At 45.7% G+C, this 20,030-nt stretch overlaps 1 protein-coding gene across 1 annotated transcript in view; it reads right to left on the bottom strand.

Moving 5' to 3' along the window:
- Positions 1-6,192: 6,192 nt before the first annotated feature.
- The window catches only part of NOD1 (nucleotide binding oligomerization domain containing 1), a 47,372-nt gene continuing 33,534 nt past the window's right edge, over positions 6,193-20,030 (bottom strand). The window contains 3 exon segments of the mRNA XM_077304515.1: positions 6,193-11,513; positions 13,939-14,022; positions 17,574-17,657. Of these exon segments, the coding sequence (XP_077160630.1) occupies positions 11,441-11,513; positions 13,939-14,022; positions 17,574-17,657 (241 nt within the window). The 3' untranslated portion in view covers positions 6,193-11,440.

Raw genomic sequence — 20,030 nt, 5'->3', positions numbered from 1 at the left:
CTGGGTGTCTGCTGACCTTTTTTTTAGCATGAGATCTCAGAAAGCCGTGGATTTACAAGAACATCAAGAATTATGCGGTGCCTGTCTTCACAGTGATAGAATTAAGGAAACTGATCTTGTCAGATCTCAGAAACTAAGCAGGGTGGGCCCTGGTTAGTAACTGGATGGGTAGACCACCAGGGAAGACCAGGATTGCTATGCAAAAGCAGGCAATAGCGAACCACCTCTGTACTAGGGTTGTGTGCTTCGGCTGCTGAAGCGTCCGTTCCAGCCCGAAGCAGCCAGCGGCATGGGGGGGAGGGGCAGAGGTGGTGGTGGCACACCACTGCCCCACGCCGCCCCGCAGGCTGCTTCAGTCTGGAACGGCCGCTTCATCGGCCGCAGTGCACAACCCTACTGAACGTCTTTTGCATTGGAAACCCTACGGGGTTATCATATGTCAACTGTGACTTGAAGGCGCTTTCCACCACCATCACTGGTGCTCCTTAAAGTCTTATTCTGATCTCCCTTTACCAGTTCAGCCATTTTAAACGGCCTTCCCTTTTGCACTGATGGGTGCAGAAGTGTTCAGATCCTGACATGGAGCTTTTGACTGAAGAAACTCCTGGCCTACAATGGAAAAGTTTCCAGTGGAGGTGGTGAAGGAAAAGTTAGAAGACCACCGTCTCTAAGGCCGGGCTTCATCCCAGGATCCATTACATCCCATTGCACTGTTTTGAGTTGTGCACCCCTTCCAGAGGCTGCCCCCTACCCTACATTAAGAAGATAGTCTTTATGGTTGTGAAGGCATGACTGAAAGTTTGTAGCAAAATCCTTTTAAGAAAAGAGATGTTGAATAAGACTTCTAATGGCTAGGGATGTGGTTTCTATGACCTACAAAGTCTTTGTCATTTCCTGCAACCGACACAAGAAGAGTTGCACAAAACTCCTTTTGAAACCACTACATTGGTGGCCTCCGAGGTCTATGATGAAAACAGGGAAGGGCCCCAGACTAGGTATGCAGCAAACAGGCGCTAGACCGCCTTTAAGCCAGCCTGGCTACTTCACAAAATATACGTATCTGCCTTGGAGTTTATCAGTTGTATTGCCCAAGTTCTGCAGCCTTGACTTTCTGTGTTGGTTACCCAGGAAGTACAATTGGCCTTGAATCTAAGCTCACAGTCCCTTTGTGTCAGGATTCCCCTGTTTTATGCAAACTTGTGTCAAGCACTTCTGTGACTGCTTAATTGCTTTACTTGCTACAAGTGCTGAATGATTAGCTGGTATTAAGAATAATCCCATATTAAGTGATTTTGAAAGGGTTTGATTTCTTCTGCTGATTGCTAAGTAATGGGTAGCAAAATACTGCCTGTGTTTTTAGTTTTCTGAGCACCATGGAGAAAAAGAGATGGCTCTGTCTGTTTTGCTCTCTGCTCTGAACGGCAGGGCTCTTAGGGGTAGTCAAACTGCGGCCCTCCAGATGTCCATTCGCTGGCAGGGGCTCCTGGGAATTGTAGCCCTTAGTCATCTGGAGGGCTGCAGTTTGACTCCCCCTGGTCTACTCACAAGAGGCAGAATCTTGACAAGCAGCGTTTCGGAGAGAGACTGATTTAAGGCATATTCGCTTCCATCTTGTTCTCTGAAGCTGTGTGCTGTCCTTTGCTCTCAGTGACAACCCAGGCCCTTTCCTTCCCCTCCAAGTCTGGCAGAATTTATTTCTGTTTCCTGATGTGCCGTAAGGAAGTTCTAGTCAAACTTCATGTCTCTTCCATTTGGGCACTGATGCCTTCAAGCCTTTGCTTTCCTCAGTAAGGTCATTTTTTCCCTTTCAGCCCTGCTGCAGGCCTTGGAGCAAGAGGCAGAGGTCTCAGGCTATGCCAACTGTGTTGCCCTCAAATGGCATTTTCGAATGGGTCCTGCGCCCTCACCCTGGTCAAAGACAGATGTATCCCTCGTGCTTCTTGGAAAAGTGAAATGCTGATGAGGGCAACAAAAGAATTCAGAAGCAGCCCACCTCCTTGTGTGCTAACTGGGGAACAGCCTGGCTGAATACAGCCAAGTTTTTCTCAGCACATCTCAATGACTCATTCCAGCTGGCCTTGCACACTGTTTGGTGCTAGCTTGATTGATTTTCCTGAACGCTATCCTGATACTTTTGTTTTAAGATAATGAAGCACTCTGAACATTTTAAAGCACTATTACAATGCCAAGCCTTAAATACATGAGGGTTCTGTTTAGAACTTACCTTCGTTATACTTCTAAGATATAGAATCTGCCTGCAGCCAGCAAAACAACTGCTTGGCTGAAGCTCTAGGGCTGCCAGCTTCCAGGCAGGGTCTGGAGATCTCACGGAGTTACAGCTGATCTTGAGACGATAGAGATCTGTCCCCTTCAAACTGAAGAGGCAGTGTAGTGGTTAAGGCCGGTGGCCTCAATTCTGGAGAACCGGGTTTGATTCCCCACCCCTTCACATATAGCCAGCTGGGTGACCTTGGGGTGGTACAGTTCTCTCAGAGCTCTCTCAGCCTCGCCTACCTCACAGGGTGTCTATTGCAGGGAGAGGAAGGAAAGGCTTCTGTGACACTCCTTTGGGTAGTTAAAAATGGGGTATAAAACCCACTTATTTTAAGAGGAGTTCATGGCCAGACATGCATTTGTGGTGCAATGCTATCAGCAAGGCCTAGAACTTGTCATTTAACCTACACCTTCAATTTCTAGATTTGAGGCTCAGGAAAGCTGAAGTGTAAATATGTCAAGGAGAAGCTAAAAAAAAAAAACCTGGCAGTGTGCACAACTATCCTGACAGCTTGTAGTTTGGGTGTTTAGCAAGAAGACTCGACAAAGTGGCATTTCATCATTACCCCTAAATGAGTGATGTGGCAGAAGACGGGATGTTTTCTACAGGGGAATTGAAAAGGTTTCCAGATGAATTCTTGGTGTGCTTTGAGGAATCTGGCACACAGCAGAAGTCTGCATTTAATTAATAGCCTTTGGATGTGTTGTTGATATCCATACATTTTCCCTGTGAAGAAACCAATCATATTGGATCTTGCCCAATATGACAAGGACATTAATCATTATGTTCCCGCACTTGGATGGCCTGAAAGAATGAGAAAAAGCAAAAACCTCAGCCTACAAACTATTTGACTTACTCTAGGTTACAAAATTGTTAATGAATCGTTTGAATGAGTCAGGATTAATTGCATTCAGGTCCATAGGTTCCTTTGGGGAGTACTTAAAAGCAAATAATTATCTGTTCCCTTCCCCCAGTGAACCCAATGGCTTGCTTTCAGTGTTGTTTTACAACTTCTATTTTTGCACAAAGGGGGAAAAACACAAAATTCTCAGCTAGAAATGAGCATCCTGGAAAGATGTTAAGATCGCTGGACAGCTTGAGCACTTGTTTACACAGGCCCGAGACAGATGCCTACAATCATCTGAGGGCATACTGGTTATATGCAGGTGTGTGGCATCTGCTCTGCCAGCTTTTCCTCCCTCCAAGGAGTAGTTGCTTACTCCATGTGAAGAGAAAGGCTCATGATATCGAAAAGATGCAGTGCTGCTTCTTCAGGAACCCCTCTCCCCCACCGAGGCATGGCACAGCTTTCCGGTGAGACCTTTATTTTAGGGATGCCAGCCTCTAAGTGGGGCCTGGGGATCCTCTGGAATTAACAGCTCATCTTCAGATTACAGAGATCAGTTCCCCTGGAGGAGGTAATGGAGGTTGGATTCTGTGACACTGAACCCTGATGAGGTTCCTGGCCTGCCTGGGCTCCATGCCCAAATCTCCAGGAGTCCCCCAGCCTGGATCTGGAAATCCTACTTCATTTTCAGGGACACACCACAGATCGGGAGCCTGCCCACAAGAAGTGGCGTGACGTGGCTCCTGGCATCAGTACTGTAGCGCTGCTTTCCCACGCCTTTGTTTTCAGGGGGTGAGTGTGCTGATGACCCTTGCCCGTTCTTTTCAGTGGGGCAATTTACTGGGGTATCTAATTCCCTGCTAATCCTCTCTCTTAACTGTCTAACCACACACACACACACACAGACTTTGGCCTATTTTTTACCTCGTGACTCAGCAAGTGGCTGATGCGTACTGGTGAGCCAATTAATGGGATGAAAATAGCCCTCAGGAGCTCTTTGTCAACATAGTGGAAAATCGCAACTCTGACTGGGCAAAGTGCATTGGGCAATCCATTCCCCTGTGTTTGATGGATACACCACACATTATCAGAACAACCTCAAAACCACCACACTTCCTTCTCCATCCTGGAGAGGAGCAATTTGTATTACACTGGGGGGAGGGGGAGAGAGAGAGAGAGAATGCTTAATCCTTCCCTTGCTAGTCATTTCCCATTTTTATTTTCTTAAGGGCAACAACAAAACATAACGACAACAAACACACCACCAGGAGATCTGGCCAGGGTTTTTTTTTTGGGGGGGGGTTGTTTTTGGATAAGTTGCAGCTTGAGGCATTGACTCCCCCACCCGTTCAAAAATTTAATTCAGATGGGTGGCTGTGTTGGTCTGAAGCAGCAGAACAAAGTCTGAGTCCTGTGGTATTTTTAAGACTTTGGAAATAACTTTGTTGGCCTTCAAGGTCCTGCTGGACTCAAACCTCATTCTATTAAAAAAAAAGAAAAAAAAGAGTTATACTCCTAAAATAAACGTGACAGGTTTTGTGCCTGGACTGCCCAGTCAGCCCCTGGCTCCACCTGTTTGCTTTCGGGTCTGCACTTAGGCAAAACCCAGGTATCTGAACTTCCTGTTTTGAAAGGTGTCAGTTCTATCCAGGAAGACAGATTCAGGTGGGCTGCCATGTTAGTCTGGAGCAGCAAAACCAAGGTGCAGCCCAGTGATACCTTTGAGACCAACCAAGTGTTAAGAGCCATGTAAGTGAAACCTTGCACTAGGAGGAACTCTTATGAAATGGGTCTAGTGACATTAGAGCAGTGGTTCTCAACCTTCCTAATGCCAGGACCCTTTAATTCAGCTCCTTGTGTTGTGGTGACCCCCAACCATAAAATTATTCAAGTGTTCTTTCACAGAAATTAAACCAAAACTGACCAATGGCGTGAAGATCCAGTGTTCATGATTGTATATAAATCGGGTTTTTCCCGGGGTTTCTGAGTTCAGTTCTGCCTCTTGTCCCACCATGCCAATCTCACTTTTTTCCACTGCTCCAGACAGACTAATGCTCTATCGCGATCTTCCCCACTATGCTGTTGTGTAGATGGCGCCCCCCTGGACAAGCTACTTGCCCTGCCACGACCTGTGAAATGGTCGTTCGACCCCCAAAGTTGACCTGACCCCAGGTTGAGAACAACTGCGTTAGAGGCTGGGGATAGAAACTGCGGGAAAGACAGGCATACTTCCTGCGACGTGCCTAACCAGACTTGGGGTTTTCTATGAGAGGAAGAGGCCTTTGACATCCCCTACTACTCCATTCTTTTAGCAAGAAAGAATTGAATCTAGGACATGCTGCAGGTCAACAGATCTTTTTTTCACTGAACTGTGGCCCCACCCTAAATATCATTGGGAATGACCCGTCATCCAAAAGCAACATAATGAATAGAGGTGTCCAGAGGCAATTGAAGACAAATGATGCTGGGAATGCCTTTTTTCTAAGCTCCTTTTATTAAGCATGTCATATGCAAATTGAAAATAGAAGCACAATGTTAATTCAGGACAAAGCTTAGTATTTCCAACAGCTTCGACTTTTGGTCATATTTTCAGTGCATTTCATTTTATTCCTAGATAATAAATGGTTTGTTATTTTAATAATGCCTGTTGATAAGTCCATGGACACAGTGGTCTTTTAAAACTTGCATTTTGTCATTCCTTATTCATTGTTGAATAGATGAGAGCATTCTGTTGTTCCCAGTCGCTTGCAATTAATACATGTGCAATGATCGAGGTTTCTAACCAATTCCTGATAAGTTTTCTCTTCCACTGCACTCTAGCGATAGCCTCAGTAAAAAAATTCCTTTGCTTGAAAGGAAGACAAAACCTTTATAACCTTGACAATACTTTCCCAAGAAGCAATATCCAGATATTGCAAAGGACAAACCTGAATTAGATTATTAAACTTCAGATAATGGATCCTTTTTCGGAGTATTCATTTGGGGACAAAGATCAGGGAACAGAAGTGGAGACTTGCAGGATTTTGACACTTTCTGTAGGCTTGATAACCTTGAGTAGACAGACAGGAAGGTGAAAGAAAAATTCCTCAACAAAGAACTTCAGCATTGGCGAATGATCTTTTATTTCTTTTGCGAGGTAACAAAGCCAATGGATGCTCTGCAACTTCATGAAGCCCCAGCACTGATGCCGCTACAATGGAAATGTTATTATAATTTAGCAATGAATTAGCCCAATCTTGCAGGATGTTGATCCAACAGGATTTATAATGGGAAGCAGCTGGACGATCAGAATAATTATCAACCCCATTCATTTTATCAAAAAAACTAATTTGAACAGATTTATTTTTTCTGGATACAAAAAGACCCCCTTAGGTCATGCACCTCTTTTAAAATCCAGTGAATACTATGGGTCTTGGGTGGAATTATTTTTGGAATGGGCACATTTGGTTACCAAACTTTTTTATTAATGTCTCTGGGAACAAATTCATATTTTCCCCAATGGTCCCTAGTGCTGTCCTTGCCCCTATATTTTCTCTTAATTCTCTAATGAATATAAGTCTCCATTGGATCACAGACTCAAACTCAATCAGTCAGAATTATTTATGAACAATCTGGCCTGCCAAATGAGATCCGAAAGGGACAAAAGTTTTCGTTCTGTGTTAACGATCAAACAATAATAGGGCTTCATTTGGCCAACCATGTTGTAAAGCTTGTGGAATAGTCTGAGCCCATTGACTAGAAAAACAATACTGTGTCACAACTTGCCTAGGACACCATTTACCAACTGAAGCTAGTTCACCAGCTATGACCTTCCCTGTAGAAAACTGACCTGGCTGCAGGGTCACATGTCTTCATAACAGTCAATCTTGATGACTGTAACACATTGTACATGGGGCTGCCCTTGAAGATGGTTCAGAAACTTGAATAGGCTCAAAATGTAGCCGCCGGGTAATATCTTTACAAGCACTTGCTGCAGTGTTAATGTTAACCCAGTGACATACCATCTACGTTGGCTTCTAAATTGTTTTGGGCTCAATACAAAAGTCATGGGTGTGACCTTTAAAGCTCTAAATGGGCTCTTTGGGAAAAGCACAAACCATACCTTGCCAGTTCAGATGTGAAAAATTGTTGTATGTTGCAAACCCAGGAATAAATTTTAATGCTGCATACAAATGCAAATTAGTGTTTCTTACTAACAGAACCATGTGCTTACCCGCTCCATATAATGCCATCCAGTAACACTACCAAATATTATGGATCTTTTGTATCAAACTCGAGGAATCATGAAAATGGCTGACTGATACTAGGTCCTGCATCCCACTTCATTCATTGCAAACGTGAACACTAAACTAAGTCCGAGCTATCCAAATTATACCTTCATGCCGCCACTAGAAAACTAAGGAAGGTCTGTCGCTTTTTCCTGCAGTGCTCTAATCTTTGGAAGCTTTTATGTTCACACATATCTGCTCTCATCACAGCCCATACCTGGCACATTCTGGGCTCTTAAAAGTCTCCTAGATATAGGACAACAACAAAGCCAGATAACGTGGCCCTTGAATGATGGGTGCCAATTCAGGTCTGATTTGTAATCACAATTATAAGCAAACCAGAAGGCTGAATAACCTTATTAAAGATCAATTTACTAATAGTGTGATGGACCCTTCTTCCCTCCCAGTAAATGTTTGTGCCTCTGGAATTCTGCAACGTACTGATCTATTTTAACTTGGAACTTAAACCTATTTTTATTTCCAAGGAACTGGACGCTGGCGAATAAAGCCCCATTGTAAGCTGCCAAGTCGAATTCACTGGAAAAAGCCAATTCCCCAAACTTGTTATGCCAAGCAGTTCAAAATGATTCAAGTAGTGAAGCTGTGATTTCTAAGAAACACAGTCAGACAAAGCTGGTGAAGTCACCCTGGGATTTCTAAACAGACAACTCAGGCTGACCTTGTCATCAGAATAACCCCTCTGGCTTAAAGACTCTGTATCTTTACGAACAAAGACTGATTTAACTCCTGATGCTCAGAATAACCAACTGGCTTTCTATACAGTTTCCGACACTGCCGGAGGCTACTGGGAAACCTTATTGCTTCCCACTCAGTTTCAGTGGCAAATGACAGCATTTTCCCAAACTATGCCCAGCTCAGAATGTGGCCCAGGTCTTTATTCATTGACCTGACTCAGTACATGATTCTGGCACGTAGGTGAAGCAAGCCTTGGAGAGGAGGAAAGAAAAAACAAAACAGGAATTCTAGGAAATTCCTGCTTCCTTGTCTAGCAAGAATGAGCAACCTTTTCCTCTTCATACTTTTTTCGTTTTGCATCCATTAGAAGAAGAGTGGGTTCTTATATGCCACTTTTCTCTACCCGAAGGAGTCTCAAAGCAGCTTACAATCGTCTTCCTTTTCCTCTCACCACAACAGACACCTTGTGAGGTAGGTGGGCCTGAGAGAATTCTGAGAGAGCCCTGATATCACTGCTCGGTCAGAACAGCTTTATCAGTGGTGTGGCGAGCCCAAGGTCACCCAGCTGGCTGCATGTGGGAGACTGTGGAATCAAACCCAGCTTGCCAGATTAGACGTCCGCACTCCCAACCACTACACCAAGCTTAACTCTAGGCACTTGAGTTCCCCAGAGGTAAGCATGGAAGTATACAATGTCCTGAGATGAAGTCACAGAAGAAAGCTAGTTTTTTGTCTCACTGAAGAGCAGGCTTATCTCTGGACTGACTTAATTATTATTCAAATAAAGAATTGGGCCTGGGGAAGATGAAAGGGGAAGTGGAGGGAGCCTGGCAGAAGCTCCCATTTCCGTTATGCTCCAATTATATATGTTAATTACTGCCAGCCCCGATGTTCGTATGAGACGGAGAAGTAAGCTGGGAAGAGTGGCCTTAGGATGCAAATACATTTTGTATCCTCGCACAAAAGCAGCTGAAGGGGCAGGAGAAAGAGGCCAAGACATTTGCAGGTGCTTTACCTTCCCCATCCTTGCACCTGGTCATTCAGAAGATAACGGTGAAATAAAAGGTTCTAGTTGAGGATGGAGATTGTATACTTTCATACACCGATTGAACAGGGGGAGATGGATTAAAAGCATCTACTGACATTCTGACTAAGCTCTCCTAATTCTCTTGTATCTGACATCAAGGGGTGAGGGGTGGCTGGCAAAACTCAAAAATACTTAAGGGCTGGGGCACGCATGTGTGGCCCCTGCATCTGCTCCTGTATAAACCCTCCCGTTTCTTCAGATCTGCAGATGCCCTGCTCAGACTATCGTCACAGGTGGGTGGGAAGACTGGCATTGATTAGGAGCTCAGGGGCAAGGAGGCATCACACTTGCCCAGTTTCTCTGCCGGAATAGTGGAGTACAGGTCAACCTGGGGTTCGTGTCTTTGGCCTGAGGGATCGAAGCACAGGGACCTGGGAAGGCAGGTTGGGTAGCTCATCTGCTGCAGCAGGATAAAACCAAGTTTGCAGTACTTTTCCCTGCCACAAAGTTCTTGGTGAAGAAGAGGTTTCAGTTTGGGTAAAAGCCAGCGCAGCAGTGATTCTCTGGTTAGCAGTGGTAGCTTTGATGTAGTGGTTAGGAGCGCGGACTTCTAATCTGGCAAGCCGGGTTTGATTCCGCGCTCCTCCACATGCAACCACCTGGGTGACCTTGGGCTTCTCACGGCCTTAAGCAGTAATATCTCGCCGAGCAGTAATATCAGGGCTCTCTTAGCCTCACCTCCATCACAGGGTGTCTGTTGTAGGGAGAGGAAAGGGAAGGCGATTGTAAGATTCCTTTGGGTCGAGAAAAGTTGTATATAAGAACCAATTCTTCTACTTCTTCTTAATGGCTTGGTGCTTTGGAAAAGTTGAGGCGTTTCCAGATCAGCCTCCTGTTCCATTTCATTTGGGAAAGTTTTGCCTCTCCCTGTGGTAGAACAAAACGCCATATGTTTCTGCAGAGATTATTCTTCCTTCCCAAACCGCAGCCCCAAGGGTTTTGGAAGGCTTTTTTTTTTCTTAATGAATGCTGGCCTTTTATGATACACTTCTCAACAAATTTGGTCTGAGAACTAATAGGGAGGGGAAGGAAGGCACCTTTAGACAGAATGGTACCAGAGGCAGATGGAGCTTTTGTTAAGAAGCTAAGAAACTGAATTAGGAAAGCACTCAGATTAATGGGCATACAGATTAATTGGAGCCCATGGGGGTGGAGACGCTGCCAAGAAGAACAGCAGCACAATGGTCCAGAAGAGGGACAACATGATACTCCTGTCAAAACCAGTCATACAAATTTATGATAACTTATGAACAGATCAGAGAATCTATTTTTTTTCTCCTCAAAGGAAATAATGGATGTTGGATGGGGGCACCCTCTTTGAGTGCCCCTAGAACTGGGCCCTCGGGTCCAATCTTTTTGAAAGTTTGGTGCCGCTACTTCAAACACCTCCTCCAAAGCCCTGAAAAGAGGAAAATATTTTTTTCACCCTTTCCTTTCCCTTTAAAGGAGCCCTTTTCAACTTTTTTACCATTGAGAAACCCCTGAAACATTTGCTTCAAGAAACCCCAGAAGTGGCATGATTGTGCAGACTATGGCTGGGAAATGTAACTGTATACAGATTCACCCAGAGCCCTTCCCACCTCCTCCAGGCCCATCAGAAGGAGTGACTCTCCCATCTGTATCATGGTGCCTCTCATCTCTGCAGTATGGGTTCAACAATGCCAGTCCAAAAGGGTGACACACCTGAAATAATGGAATACTGTTGGATCATTAATAGTCAACTACTTGACGGCTACCAGATGCTATTGCTAATAGCTTATGAATCTTCTACCTCCGGATTCAAACTTGCACCATATATAAATAAGTTAGAGAGACTTATTTACATTTATGTCTATCACTAATATCAAAGGAACAGAGAGGACAAGGCAGTGCCAAAGGGACTCTCCCTTTCTCTAGGGAAGCAAGATATAAACCAAAATGACATCCCCTCTAGGATATAAAAACAAGGGTATTGCTTTCCTTTTCCAAAGACAATACCGATGAAAGCATCATTCAAAGAGCTGGATTAAATGATACACAAATCATCGATGATCAGGGTCACACACACACACCTGCCCACCCCCAGCAGCTCGGAAGGAGGGGATGCAAATGGTTAAAGATGGGCAAACACTCCTGCTCATGTGTGTAATCGCAACTCACTTTCCCAAAAAGAACAACACTAGGAAATTCAGTCACAGGTTTTGCATGCTGTAGCACACGCTAGCCTCGCAATCTATTCAGACTGCTGTAGGTGTTCCGGCCTCAATCGCAGGGGTAACAGCAATTTCTCAAAAGCAAACGATCCTTTTTTCATTTTCAAAGGCTTTTGCCTCCTCTTGGCTTATCAGGTTTCCATTTAAGCTGTTGGAGGTGGAAAGAGAGAAAAGGGTAAGTTAAAAATGAGCAACAGTTACCTATGGAATTTGTTATGGCTTTTTTTTTTAAGCATTTCACATTTCCTGCTTGTTCTGGGAAGGACGGTACATAGTATAGCTTGGTTTTGTGGGGCAAGGCACTGGCAGAAGGTGAAATCAGAATTTGACAATTCCAGCAATAGAAGGGCCACGAATAAAACCTGGACAGTTCAAAGAAGGTTGAAAAGGACTTAAATTATTTAGTTTAGAGCAGCGGTAGTCAAACTGCGGCCCTCCAGATGTCCATGGACTACAATTCCCATGAGCCCCTGCCAGCATTTGGGAATTGTAGTCCATGGACATCTGGAGGGCCGCAGTTTGACTACCCCTGGTTTAGAGGATGCAGGCCTCTCATTCTCTGCAGAAAGGTTGGATTGAGAGCAGTACACACTCTTCTCTTATACTGCTTTAGCCAAGGCAACACTCCTCTCAGGTTCTTTGGGGAAAGGGGAATTGGACAGTCAAGCCTTCTGGGTAATCTGCAATAGACTTAATAGGGTGTTATTCACCTCATCATAAAAATCCTTAGTGCCCCATGTCCACACAGTAAGCCTTTTTTAAAGACTTAAGACATTTCTTCTCCAGGCCTGTTGGCAACCCTAAGCTTCAATGATGTCTCAGGTGAGAGCGTTTAGCCCTCTAAGTAGGGTCATCAGAGAGAATCTGGTCCAATTCTGTGGAGGCTCCTCCAGGTTTAGCTGGTTCCTCCATTTCAGGTAATTGGGGTATGAAGAAAGGGGAGATGCCCAGACACTGCCCAAACAGTATAAATCTAGGATGCTGACCCTTTTCTTTAAAGAAAATTACTTCTACATAATGAAAAACATCCTGAGCTTCCCCCCACCCCACAGCATGTTACCAAGCTTTATTCTGTCCTAGAAAAAGAACATAGGAAGACCATTAGGAACAAAGCTACCAGCAAAACAGTAGACAAAAATCCTTAAAAAAAAGATTTTAAAAGATACAAAATAGCAAAGAGCAGACCCTTTTCATGATTTTTATCTGTTTTTTTAAGGGGATGAACAAGCCCCTCGTATAACTGTATTAAAGACAGGTTTGCACGTGAATTCAGTTCGTAAGGGGGCTACAAAATTAATTTCCTGTTCTCAGGGCTGCCCACTTCACACATTGTGCTTTTAAGCATACAGCCACTTTTTAAAACTGGAAGCTAGCATTGGCTGTCGTGGGTTTAGGGGCCGTGTGGCTGTGGTCTGGTAGTTTTAGTCCCTGGTGTTTACGACCAGGCCATGACCACACAGGCCCTAAACCCAAAACCACCAACCAGTTGCCTCTGGCCGCGAAAGCCTTTGACAATTTATAACATACTGATGATAACAAGGGAGTCCAACTGTTGATTGAGTGAAGTTTAGCGACGCTAGAGTCGTGAGAGTAGAAGCCACCTCTGCCTCTCTTTTCCTCATACAGCCAACAAACTCCACATCCGGCAAAGTCCTTCATCCCCCCTGCTGTGCCTGTGGCTGCCTTCTGAATCCCTGGCTGAATTTGAGCCTCTTGTGGCACAGGGTGGTAAGGCAGCAGGCATGCTGTCTGAAGCTCTGCCCATGAGGCTGGGAGTTCGATCCCAGCAGCCGGCTCAAGGTTGACTCAGCCTTCCATCTTTCCGAGGTCGGTAAAATGAGTACCCAGCTTGCTGGGGGGTAAATGGTAATGACTGGGGAAGGCACTGGCAAGGCCACCCTGTACTGAGTCTGCCATGAAAATGCTAGAGGGCGTCACCCCAAGGGTCAGACATGACTCGGTGCTTGCACAGGGGATACCTTTACCTTTAAAAGAGGTCAGAGCTAGAGGAGCAAGGTGAAGGAACAGTGGAGCTACTGGACCTCATCCATTGTATCAGGCAGAGATTTTCCTTTGGTGCACACCTACAGGTAACACACGTGCATTTCCAAGTGTACATGTCATACAAGAACATCCCATCAACTCTGTGCTTAAGGAAACCTGGGCGGCGAAAGGTGAAATGGCCCTGAGAATATCCGTGTGCCCTTGTTTAGCTTAACTTTCTTGGGAGTCAGTTCTTTGCTTGAATGAACGAGACCCAATGGATCGTCCAGGCAAGTCCAATCCTGTCAGAACTTGGAAGCTTTGCAGGGTCGTCCTGGGCTTGCACACGGAAGGGCCCCTCCAAAGAATACCAGGGTCACAACGCAGAAGCAGATAATGGCAAACCACCTCTGGACATCTCCTTGCCTGGCTGCCAGACAATCTGGGTATCTCCTGGCTACATAACACACAGGCCGTATGATAAATAAATAAATGGATGAGACTCAAGCGCACAGATTAAGCGCACGAAGGCTCGAAGGGCATTTAGAGCACAAGCGTCACCCTCCCGAAAGCAACGGGGCTGTCCTTACCAGACTTCTTTAATGGCCGTATTGTCCTGCAGAGCGTCAGTCAGGCACTTGGCTCCTTTGGCAGTAATCTGATTCTGGATAAGCCTTTAAAAAAGAAAGAAAGAAAGGGAGCACTTTGCATTGGACAGGCTCATCTGTTTGCGCCTGGTCCGCAGCATCCTGTCTGTCACACACTTGGCTCGAGCCCTGTGCGGCCGAGGCAGAAAATCATTGCTCCTTTCGGTGAACAGGACTGGCGGTGTGCCAGGAAGCGGCGGTTTCTGATTTCCATCTGCCTGGCTGCCCTGTTTGGAACCAGACAATCCCCCCATAGAAGCACGGCCAAGAGGCTCCGGGCCTCTTCAGTCTAAAGTGCCTGGGCGTCTTTCAGGGTTACTGAGAGCAATTGTTCCCTTGACCACACAGCTGTTCTCGGATCACAGTAGAGCAACTGTCTGGGGGATTATGCAGGCTGGATCCCAGCTACTGCTGGAGAAGGCCATTCACTGGCTCCCTTAGACTGGCAGGGCACCATTCAAAAGAGGATGTGAAGGGCCTAGTCAGAGAGCCAACCAATACAAACAAAACTCGCCACTTCTGAGGGGGGAGCTGTCTTTCCCGCTCAACTTAAAACGTGATCTCTCCCCACCCCTGAAAGAGACACTCATACGGATGGCTGTGTGACTGCCCACCTGACCTTCCATTTATCATGTTTTCTGGAATGTATGGCCTGTTGCTTCCCAAGCCACTTTTAAGTATGAAAGCTGTGCCCATTGTCTCCTCTGAGCCTTTACAGAAGCTCTACCTATCTCTGGCTGAGTGTTCTCACCCCGGTGTTGCCTGGAAACTGAACATTCCCCCAAGATCTTCTTATGGGATGCTGGAGGTGTGGAAGCAGTGGCTATTTCCAGTGCCTGCTGGATAACGGCAAATCTGGAGGCTAATGGGAACATCAAGGCATTGGCCCCTCCCAGTCATTACAGGGTGAACCTGGCATGGCTTTAAGGCCACATTACATTGTGTAATCAGCTGCAGGGCCCAGCACTTTAATTGTCTGCAGAGGCCCAGTTGGTCTTGGACTGCAGTGCTGGGGGAGGAGAAACTCTTGCCAACCCCCTGCAACCCTTTCCCAAGTTGAAGCAGCTCTGGAAGTGGGAGGGGGAGTTATTTGCCCCATTTTGGAACCATGCATGTATGTCTGGAGCTGCAAAACAGGGAAAGTAACTCCCCTCCAGGGTGTTTTAGCTCAAAAAATGGAACAGGAGTAGACAGTAGGCAGGATGCCCTCCACCCCACTGTGTTCCATTCCCGAGATAAACTGGGCCCCTGTGGACCTTCAAAATGCTGTTCCCTGTAGCTGCTGTATGACTGCGGGAAAAGCAAGTCCAGTCCAGGTTCACTGCAAAACATAAAGTGTAGTTTGGCCCTTGACTCAGGCTCTCCCCCCCCCTGACCCCAGTTAGCAACGCCTCCCCTGCCACCAGCATGAGTGGAGGTGGAAGTTTTCCTCTGAGAGGAAGACTGTTAAGTCAAAGGGGAGAATATGCTAAGGCAACTTTATATTCCTATCCTGACTGCTGTGAATCCCAAGTAAATAACTCCAGTGCAAAATTTAACCAACTCCTTTACGCAAACAAACAAAGGGTTCCTGCTGATCTAGTCAGGGGTGGGTGGAGGATGGAGGCCAGCTCTGCTCTGTTGCTTTGGCCATGAGTCTGGGAGACTTTCTCTGAGCTTTCTTGAATTGCACCTGAGGCTCTCATATCGTGCCACTCCCTTCGGTAAGTAAGGATGCAAATGGTGGGAGGGTAAGTCCCTGAGGGATATTTCGAAGGTATGTATTAGTTCCCATGTGGATAACCTATCTTTTTCAGTAATTTTGTTTAAAAACACCCTTATCGGGGGGGGGGGGGGGGACAACTACACTCCCACGTACTCAAAGTGCAAACTCAGGATTGTTTTCAGACCAAGCCTTCCCTCTGGGAAACCTGCACAGTCAACATTACAAGGACTCCTAATGCCTTGCATTGCCCCTGACTTTTAAAACATATGGCCACTGTGGGGAAACCGATCAATACTAGACAGCAGCCGTCACGTTATATCTGATTGTCAATTAAAGCACAGCCTGTGAACAAATCCTGCCTCTGGTATTTGTATCCTGTCCTTCTTCCAAGGGTCTCAGAGCCCTGTGCATGGCTCTCTCCTCCCCATCTCATCCTCAGGATAACCCTGTGTGGTGGCTAAGCTGAAAGAGAGTGATGGACACAATGTCATATGATGGCCTTCCATGAATTTGGACTTGGTTCTCCCACAGCCAGTCCAGCACTTTAATCATCACGCCATACTGGCTCTTCACTGACCTCGTGCATAAATTGCCTTTGCTTGGAGGTTTAAGGCAGGCTAGCATTTGCTAGACATGCACCAAAATATCTAGGCCCAAATCTGCATAGCACTACTATGCAAGAAAGCAACACAAAATACAACAAGGCAGAGAGACCCTTGAGCAATGGCCAAGCCAAAACATATAATCTGGGGTAACTCCAAGGCAAATGTCAGAATCATGAGATTTACGACTGTTTACATCACAGCTTAAAAAAAGAAAAAAAGGTCATTTTGGCAGAACGAAGTCTGTGCCTTCCTTATTACTAGTATGTTATCTACCTAATTATAGGATCTTGTTGCAATTCTACACACTCTTCTGTTCCATGGGCTATATCTGCAACACGGCTGATGTAACAGGCTTGTTTCCTAGGCAGAAATCAACCTGTGAATACGAGATTTACAATGCAAAAGGATATAAACATCTTGACCCTTAAGAGCATGGGGTGGGTGTTTCCCCCCCAGAGGCAACATGATATGGGCCAAAGTGGGGATACCTTTTGGGCATGCACGAGGCTTCTGTATATTCTCTGGGGATTTCAAAAGATATCTTCTCACTAGCAGCCTTCCTCCCTAGTATTGAGACTGATGATTGGGTGGGTACAGGGGAATTGTTGTGAAAAGGTCACCTGAGATTAAGCATCTTTAGAACCCTAACCAGTATGGGTCTAAGAAAACCCACTCACCTGCTCCCATGTGATCTTCACTCTACCAATGGAAGCCATGCTCTGAATTCCATTATCATCCCTCCTTGGTGATCTTGTAGCATTCTCCATCCAGGAAAGCCCTCCACACCAGCTGGGTTAATGTTTCAAATGGGGGTTGAAATCCCTTCATCTCACAGGGCTTAGCTGGATGGCTAAACTTTTAAAAATTATTTTCTGATTTACTTGTACGTTGCACCCAAAAACTTCCTTTTAAGCCTCTTTTACATGATTTTAATAAGGACTTGACTTGGATCAAAAACAGGTTGGACTATTTAAAATACATTAACTTTGCCGTTAAGACAGATCAAAGCCACTTGAGTGACTGGTCACCCACTACAACTGCTCACACGAATCTACTGTCCTTAAGGAAATCAGCTCATCAAAAATGAGACAATCAATTACCACATCTACATGAATCTGATGCCCCAATGCCATTTACATATTTCTGTACTTTTGTCCAAATGAACTTAACGCCCACCACTGGGGCCTTGTGCAAAAGGCTTCCAGTGACTTTAATACAGCTAATGCTTCCACACTACAAGAGGTCCTCTATGAGCCAACGTCGCTTACCAAAGATGACCCAGCTTCTTGTTGACTTTAAGCATTTCAGCAAAGGCCTCAGCCGCTTCGTCATCCAACTCATTCTTTGTTAGCCTGGTTTGAATAGAAAGGGTTTCATTCATGACAATTTGTGACTATTCTGTGGCTCAAGACATTTGAAAAGTTCTCTTTCGGGTCGATGGATGTCTAATTCGCGCATGCAGCTTTTGGGGACTATCATATCATTTCAGAAGACTTTGAGGCTGGATGGCAGAAGGTCCCCCCCCCAAAAAAAAAATCCTGCTACGCCAGAATGAAATCAAAACACTCCAGCTGGGTTCATATCCCTGCAATCAATCCATCAAGTTTATTTTTGGCCCAGGGTGGGTAACAACAGGCTATAAAAACAATCAACACAAAATTTACATGTAAAACATTTATCGGTTTTAAATTTAGGTTTAAGTTTTCAAATGGTCTTAAAAGCCGCTTTCTCTTCAATTAGAATAACTTCTGAGGAGGGCTAGACAGTGTTAGATGGATTGTATTTGATGGAGGGGGGTCTCAAGCAGGGAGGCTGGCCTCACGTTTTCTTATTTCCTTGCCTCAACTGTAGGCCTGGCGAAACAGCTCTGCTTAAAATCCTGCAGGGCCCTAATCTCACCAGAAAGAGTGTTCTACCACCTGGGGCCAGGGCGGACAAGATCCTGGTCCTGGCTGAGGCCAGTCTTGCCTCTTTGTGGCCGGGGACCCTGAGCAGGTTTTGACTACCTGATCTTAATGCTCTACCTGGCCTGAGGCTCCGGAGAGTTCCCTGACTTTCAGGAATGGCTTTGGGGAAGGGGGCATTGGATTGAAACAGAAATTACACCAGCCCATGGAATGCTCGCCTAGCTGTCTGAATGCTGATCTGTCTCCCATCCTTGCTAAATGGGACTCGGAACAGTCTGCATGGAGTTCCCAATTGCCCGTCCAGGTGCTGGTTGGCTGTGGACCTGCTTAGCTTTACAGACCGGTTCCATCAAACTACTATTAAACACTCTGATCAGGACACAGTTCTAACGCTACTCTAAAATGAGGCTATGGGCAATGTTGTTACTGCTATTTATGCTCAGTAAGGAATCGACTATTGGAGGAAACCTATGTCTCTTTTCATGTTCTATATCTCACAGAACTGGGGCCAAGCCTGGCTGAAGTGTGTGAAGAAGAAAGGTTGGTTCTTCTAGGCCACTTTTCTCTACCCGAAGGAGTCTCAAAGCAGCTTACATTCGCCTTCCCTTTCCTCTCCCCACAACAGACACCCTGTGAGGTGGGTGAGGCTGGGAGAGCTCTGAGATTCCTGCTTGGTCAGAACAGTTTTATCAGTGCTGTGGCGAGCCCAAGGTCACCCAGCTGGCTGCATGTGGAGGAGTGGGGAATCAAAACCAGCTTGCCAGATTAGAAGTCAGCACTCCTAACCACGACACCAGCTTGGCTGAGAGGCTGAAGTCTAAGGCTGCCATCTGCGGGGGGGGGGATACTTGGGGTTTGGGGGGCAGAGCCTGGGGAGGGCAGCATTTGGAGAGAGAAAGGATAGCAATAAGGTACAATGTCATCGAGTCCATCTTCCAAAGCGACTATTTCCTCCTGATGAATTGATCTATGTTGCCTGGAGATCAGCTGTAACCCCAGGAGATCTCCAGCCACTACGTGAAGATCAAAAGGCCTAAGTAAGTAAGTACCACATATTGCCTTGTGGAGCCTATTTCTCAGCACTTAATTGCTACGTTACATCCTTCCAAGGAGTTCAGGGCATCAAACAGGGATTTTCACCCACCCCATCCTCACAACCACCTTGTGAGGAAACTTACACTGGAATAGTTAGTAACTGTCTACTTTGTGATCCTGTGGCTGACCCTGCGGGGAAACTGAAGGTGTAAAAAAATAGGAGAACCAAAGAGGCTACAACTTTATCAGCCTAGCTGTTAATCCAACCCCGATGATTTCCAAGACACATGGAGACTTGGGCACCTTTTTCTTCTGTAATCCTAGTGAAAGGCACTGACAGCTGTACAGATGGCCTGGCTCTAGTTCCCATCTTTCTTTGCTACATATACACAACAACGTGCATAGCATTTCCTAGCTGTTGCGTTCATGCACTTAAAGGGCCATGCAAGCTGGGGCAAATACATTCCAGCAATGCTTGTTCAGTTCAGTATTGTTCACAACCTAATGCTACGGTCACTGCTTCCAAGCGATTTGCATCAGATCCTGGGTCCCACTTGGGATTCAATCTGGTGTCACTCCCCTCTTATCAGCCTCCTGAATAATAATTAATTTTGTCACAAGCAGAAACGCATCATTAAACCCTATGGTGGCATAAAAGCTTGAAGCATTAAACCTTCCGTAACTTGAGTTTCGTTTCCCCCCTTTAAAAGGGGCTCCGAAGTTAGTTGCATCTAGTTCAAAGAGATTCTTTACAACACAGCAAAGACTATGGAAATTAGAGGG

The sequence above is a fragment of the Paroedura picta genome, chromosome 11 (assembly GCF_049243985.1).
Source record: "Paroedura picta isolate Pp20150507F chromosome 11, Ppicta_v3.0, whole genome shotgun sequence".
Lineage (NCBI taxonomy): Eukaryota > Metazoa > Chordata > Lepidosauria > Squamata > Gekkonidae > Paroedura > Paroedura picta.
This window is presented reverse-complemented; position numbering and strand designations above follow the sequence as displayed.